At 68.6% G+C, this 6398-nt stretch overlaps 1 protein-coding gene across 1 annotated transcript in view; it reads left to right on the top strand.

Annotated features, from left to right (window-relative positions):
* Positions 1-57: 57 nt before the first annotated feature.
* Positions 58-6398, top strand: part of PROB1 (proline rich basic protein 1) — an 8370-nt gene continuing 2029 nt past the window's right edge. The window contains exons 1-4 of the mRNA XM_042024332.1: positions 58-166; positions 1016-1203; positions 1688-1913; positions 3121-6398. The exon at positions 3121-6398 is cut by the window's right edge and continues 2029 nt beyond it. Coding sequence (XP_041880266.1) covers positions 58-166; positions 1016-1203; positions 1688-1913; positions 3121-6398 — 3801 coding nt within the window. The remainder of the gene's footprint in view (positions 167-1015; positions 1204-1687; positions 1914-3120) is intronic.

The raw sequence follows: 6398 nt of genomic DNA, 5'->3' as shown, positions 1-6398 counted from the left end.
GCGGCGGTGCTGGCGCCTGAGGGGGCGGCGGCCGCCATTTGCCGCGGGGCGCGGAACATGGCCGAGGCCTTGGGCTGCCGCCAGCCGCGGGCGCTCCCGGGCCGGGATGGGGATCGGGATCGGGATCGGGACCGGGACCGGGATCAGGGGCTGAGCGCTCCCCTCAGTCTGAGGAGAGGGAGGGGCTCTGCGGGGCGGGGTCTCTGTGGGGCGGGGCCCGCCTGCCCGGTGGGGCGGGGTCTGCGGGGCGGCCCGCAGGGACGGGGACACCTCGGGACCGGGCTGGGAACGGGGCTTGGAACGGGGCTTGGAACGGAGCGCGGGGCTGGAAAATGGACAGGCGGCTGGGAACAGGGCAGGAGTCTGGGAGCAGAGGAGGGGGCTGGGAGCGGGGCTGGCCCCTCACACGGCGCCGTGTGGCCGCGGGCCTCTCCCGCCCCGTCGTGTCCGAGCCCGGCCCCGCACTCTGGGCCGTGGCACCGGGGTGCACAGCCCTGGCACCCGCTCGGGCATCGCCCCTGTGCCACAGCACCAGCGCGGTGCTGCCAGGGGAGCAGGGCAGCCCTGTGACACCCCGGCGGGTCCCTCTGTCACACAGCACCCTGGGGTGTCCCAGTGCCTCAGCTCTGCGGGCTGCTGCCATGTCCCAGATGCCCAGATCCCTCCTGAACCCCTGAGGCAGCTCTGAAAGTCCCTGCCAACCTGGGCCGGTGTTTCCTGCTCCTCCGGAGTTGCAAAAAAGTAGCTCCAGCGTGGGAGAGGCACGTCCTGCTTTCGACAGCCAACAGCAGCCTTCCTCCTCTTCATCCTCCTCCTTCTCCTCGCTGCCCGTGCCCGGCTTGCCAGCACTGAGGTGAGCACGCACCGAGCTGGCATGAAATCCAGGTTAATAAGCAAATGCAGTGGTGAGCTGCAGGCAGTATCATGCTGGCTTAAACATAAGTGAGTGTTTAATTAGCAGGTCTGGCTCAGCTGGGGTCCACCCTCTGTTCTGTAACGTGTTTGTGCCCCGCAGGCTGCTCCCACGCACAGCCCGGCCTGCTCTGGGTGCTGGAGATGCTGGTTGGATTTCGTTTGGCAGGAGGACCCCAGGGTCTCTCCACGGCCTCCACACTGAGGGACAAACCCCAGGAGCAGGAGGAGGTGCTGGAGCGTGGCCTGGCTTGGTGGCTGCTGGCAGCCCCGGGCTGCAGCCAGGGCAGAGTGACAGCAATGCCCGGCCAGTTCTGCTGCGCTCCCACACCACCCTGAGACGGGTTGTTCATGGCATCCCTGCGATCCCAGAATCACAGACTGCTTTGGGTTGGAAAGAACGCCAAAGCCCATGCCATGGGCAGGGACACCTCCCACTATCCTAGGTTACTCCAAGTCCAGCCTGGCCTTGGACACTGCCAGGGATCCAGGGCCTGCCCACCCTCACAGGGAGGAATTCCTTCCCAATATCCCATCTATCCCTGCCCTCTGGCACTGGGAAGCCATTCCATGTGTCCTGGCACTCCAGCCCTTGTCCCCAGTCCCTCTCCAGCTCTCCTGGAGCCCCTTTGGGCCCTGGAAGGGGCTCTGAGCTCTGCCTGGAGCCTTCTCTTGTCCAGGTGAGCACTCCCAGCTCTCCCAGCCTTTCCCCTGCCTCACTCCAACACTCGTGCTCAGCACAGTCCTTGCTGCTGCTGCTGCATCTGACACCCAGGTCCTGCTGAAGCCACACCGGTCACAGGGACAGCAGCTGCGACAAGTGATACAACACCACCGGAGGCTGCGAGGGTGGCAGGAGAGCAGCACCGGACACCCGGCTGCTGTCCGGCTGCTGTCCGGCTGCTGTCTATCCACTTCCCGGCACCCGCTGTCGGTGCCACGGGAGGTGGATGGCCCTGGACACACCCTGGAGCTCCACGGAGAAGCAGGGCCGGGCTGCAGTAAGGGCTGTCAGCTCAGGGAGCTGCCCTGGCACTGCAAATCCAGCATCAGGCAGGGACTCCAGGCTCAGAGCCAGCATACAGAACTAATATTCTGTAGAAGCACAGAATCATTTAGGTTGGAAAAGCCCTTTAAAATCATTGAGCCCAACAGTTCCCCCAGTCCTGCCAAGGCTACCCCTAGTCCATGTCACCCCAAGCACCCAATCTACACATTTTTTAAATTCCTCCAGGGATGGTGATTCCACCACTGCGCTGGGCTGTGTGTGCCAGTGCCTGACCACCCTTTCCATGAAGAAAGGGTGGGATTTTAGGATTTGAAATCCCACATACACACTCTTTCTTGCACAAGGCCACCATAGCAGTGAGCACTGCCCATGGCAGGTTCCTTGCAGTCCCTGTGGGCACAAGTGCCACCTGCAAGCCCAGCCCAGCTCAGCAGTGAAGGGTTAAGTGCCAGCCCAGCTTTGCGGGAAGCTTTCCTCTCCTCCTTGCCAAGGTTTAAATTTAGTCCCTGCATGAACCCAGAGGACTTGGGCATCGGGTTGCTCCGGGGCTGGCAGTGCTGGGGAGCACCTGCTGCTGCTGCTTCATGGCAAAGATTCCCCCAAAAGCTGGGACTGGGCTGCACCAGCAGCAGTTGGGGTGGGCAAGCTGCAGAGACCCTTGTGCCACCCCAGCCACTGGCTTGGAGTCTCCCCAGAAAAGACACATGGTAGTAGTCCACTGGTCAGCTCCTGTGAGTCCCAGGGGTGCTCCATGCCCGGGTTGATCCCAAGCCTTGAGTTTGCTCCTTACCCCTTGGATTAGGAAGGGAGGAGCTCCTGCTTGGGATAGGGTGGGTTTTGGGGAAAGCCCAGTGTGGGCACACCACTGCTGTGGCACCGGGAAAGGAGCCATGGGTGGGGATGGAGCAGCAGCTCGAGATCCTGCCGTGCCCTCAGCACCGGGGATGGGACATTCCCAGAGGGGTCTGCAGCTCCCCCAGCTCCGGGGCAGCCCAGGCCGTTCCACGGGATTGCACACCCAGGACGTGTATGGGGTGCGGGGGATGACCTGGGCCCTGTCCTGCCGTTTGGGGAGAGCGGGGCGGGCTGAGGGGGCAGGGATGAGTCGGCGGCCCCCCGGCAGGTCCCCGAGGCTGGGGGCGGCGGTGGCATCCCTGCAATGCGCTTGGCATCGGCTGCCCCGGCTGGCGCTCGCTGAGTCCATGTGATCCGGGGCTTGCTCTGTGCCGCCGCCGGCTCCAGCCGCCGGGACGGCGAGGGAGCCAGAAGGTCGAGCCAGCGGCCCCGGCAGAGCGGCCCCGGCCCCGAGCAGGGCTCCCCGGCACCGGCTGAACCCCCCGGGCTCCCCCCTGCCACGATGCCCCGCGGGAAGAGGGACCCCGTGCTGCTGTCCCCCGCCGAGCCGCCCGGCCGCGGTGGCGAGGGTCCCCGCGCGGGTGGGGACGTTCGGCGGTCCGCGGAGGAGGAGGAGGAGGAGGAGGACGGACACCTCCCGGGGCTCCCCCGCGACGACCCCACCAAGAGCATGTCGAGCTCCTCCGTGTCCTCCTACCACTCCGCCCTGTGCTCGGACGGCACGGAGACCTTCAAGGACTGCCTGGAGTTCCTGGACGAGGAGGGATCGCCCGGCCGGGCTGCCCCGGGGCTCTGGGCTCCGGCGGGGGCCCCCGGCGTCCCCCCGCCGCCCGGCCCCCTCGCCCGCCCGCAGCGGGCTCAGCTGTCCAGCGCGGCTAAGAATAGCCCAGCGCCGGGCCAGGGGGGCAGGATGGGTCCCCTCGGTGGGGACCGGCAGCCTGTGCCGGCCGCGGCCGCCGGCGGGGAGCCGGCCGTGCCCCGGCAGCCCGGGGCGATGCTCGGCGGGGTTCCCAGCGACTCGGACGAGGTGGACGGCGAGGTGCAGGCGCTGACGGCCAGGGCTTTCCGCAGCCTCTCGGGGCTCCCCGGAGCTCGCCTCGACATGTGCAGCTCCCACACCTCCTCCAGCCTCTCCAACTCGCTGTCGGAGGACGGCGGGCGGCCGCGGCGGTGGCCAGCGGGCGCCGGGGAGCCCCGGGGCGCGGCGACAGCTCTGCATGGCAGGGTGGGCTGGCCCTTCCCCTCCGGCGTGGACGGGGAGCTGCTGGGCAAGGAACAGTTCGAGTGCGTGGACGTGGAGCTGGAGAGCGGGGAGGCCAGGAAGGGCCACGGCAAGAAGAGGACGGTGCCCAAGCGCCAGATCCTGCTGAAGAGGAAGGAGAGGAAGGAGACGGGTTTTGGTCCCCGGGGGGACGGCCCAGCACCCCAGCCCCCGGCCAGGAAGGAGCCCCCCAGCAAGGGCAGAGCCATCGGCGAGGACTTCAGGCTCAACTACCAGCAGTTCATGAAGGCGGCCTCCCTGGACGCCGGCACCGACAGGACCCGGGCGGCCTCGTGCCTGGTGAAAAACGTCCTGGCCAAGAAGATGCAGTACGAGCAGCGGATCAAGATGGAGCAGAAGGGGCTGCGGGGCAGCTCGACCTCCTCGGGGCCGTCCTCCGCCGGCACCGACCTGCTGGGGGATGGTCTGGAGGGCAAGTCCAGCTCGCTGTCCCGCTCGGACTGCAGCTTCTCGGCCGAGGACCTGCGGGGCAGCGGGATGCCGGTGGCCACGGCGGCCGCGGGGAGCGCCACCACCAGCCATCCCACCAAGGGCGTGGTGCTGAGCGAGGCGACGAGGGAGACTGTCTGCAACCTGAGGAAGACGTTCAACGAGCTCAACCAGAGGATGAAGTACCAGGAGGTGCTGGGGGGCCGCTGGCTGCCCGCGGCCGCTGAGGAGCACACGTCGGAGAGTATCTGCTACCAGCGAGCCCGCGCCTTGTTCGAAGCCCAGCCTGGGGTGGGGAAGGTGCTGGATGTCGCTCCCCGGTTTGCGAGGGCGCCGAGGCCGTGGCCCAGCTTGAAGGAGCGAGCCATCGGCCCCATCCACTCCCAAACCCTCCCCTTCAAGGTCGAGAGCCGGGTGCTCCCCGCCGCCCCGCCGCACCGCCGCTTCGCCTCCTCCCGAGCGCAGGAGGTGAGGACGCTGCCGCAGAGCCAGCCAGAGAAGCCACCAGCAGTGCCCCGCCGGCCGCCCAGCCCCGGCACCCCGGCACCCCGGGGGTCTCCGCCAGCCGCGCCCCCCAAGCCAGAAGAGAAGGGGAAGGGGCGCGTCCCGCAGCCCCGGGACGTGCGCAAGCTGGTGAAGAGCAGCTACAGCCTCAAGTTCGGGACTGCCGGCACCTCCCGCGGCACCGTGGCACCGGCGAGCAGCGGGGAGCCGCCCCCGGCCACCCCTCTGGTCATCCACTGCACCTCGGTCCGTCGGGAGCCAGCTCCGGAGACGGTCGGTGAGGAGGTGCTGGCAGCCCCCGGCCGAGAGCCACCCCCGGCGTGTGCCGAGGGGCCCGCAAAGCCCCCCGGCAGCCGGGCCGCGCCCTCCCACAGCTCCCCCATCAACATCACGAGGGTCCAGGCCACGCGGAGGGGAGCGGCCCCCACGGAGGAGCCGCCGGCATCGCCCCCGCGCCGGGAGCGGAGCGAGCTCCGGGTGCCACCACGGGCGCCGGTGGCCGCGGGGGTGCCGCACGTGGAGACCCATCTGCACGTCCTGGTGGGCCGGCCGTCCCCGGTGGCCAGGGAGAGCTCCCCGGCCCAGAGCAGCGCGGTGCTGCGGACAGAGAAGACCGTTCTCCTGCCTCCGCTACCGCCGAGCCCCACGGAGGGGAAGGAGGTGCGTGGCCATGGCAGCAGCAGAGCGCTCCACGCTGCCGAGGGGCCGGAGTCGCTGGGGCAGCGGCACAGCAGCGGGGACAGCAGGGACCCCCGAGCCGGAGCCCCGGCCGGCAGCAGCGCCCGCCCGCAGCCTGCGGAGCCGGCAGCGAGAGGCGCGGCAGAGCTCCGCGCCGGCGAGCCGAGGCAGGAGCAGCCCGGCGGCCCGCGGGTGTCGGTAGCCAGCGGGGGGTCTGCCGGTGGCCCCGGCCCCTCCGCCCCGATCCGAGCCGGGGAGGGCAGCGAAGGTCCCCCCGCGCGGCTGCCGGAGCGGAGGGAGGCCTGGGAGCACTCGCCGCAGTGGCCGGCAGCCACGGAGCCCTTGCCGCCTGCTGCCCTGGCCGAGAACTCCAGCTACTTGGCAATCCCCGAGAGAGCCCCCAAATCCACGCTGGTGCCAAAGATGCCCTCGGTCCCCAACCCAGGCAGTGCATCCTTTGGGACTCCCTTTGTCCCCAGCCCGGCCAGCGCCTCTTTTGGGACTCCCTCAGCTCCTAACCCAGCCAGTGCATCCTTTGGGACCTCCATGGTCACCAATGTGACCAACTCATCCTTTGGCTTCCCATCAGCCTCCAGCCTGGCCAGCACATCATTTGGGACCCCCTTGGTTTCCAACCCCAACAAGTCTTTTGGGGCCCCTCTGGTGCCCAACCTGTGCAGCACATCCTTTGGGTCTCCATTGGTCCCCAATCCATCCAGTGCATCCTTT

This window comes from Corvus kubaryi, unplaced genomic scaffold (assembly GCF_017639235.1).
Source record: "Corvus kubaryi isolate FWS band 111438036 unplaced genomic scaffold, C.kubaryi_AGA036_p1.0 128, whole genome shotgun sequence".
Taxonomy (NCBI): domain Eukaryota; kingdom Metazoa; phylum Chordata; class Aves; order Passeriformes; family Corvidae; genus Corvus; species Corvus kubaryi.
The sequence above is the reverse complement of the archived record's forward strand: the minus strand, read 5'-3'. Positions and strand labels throughout refer to the sequence as shown.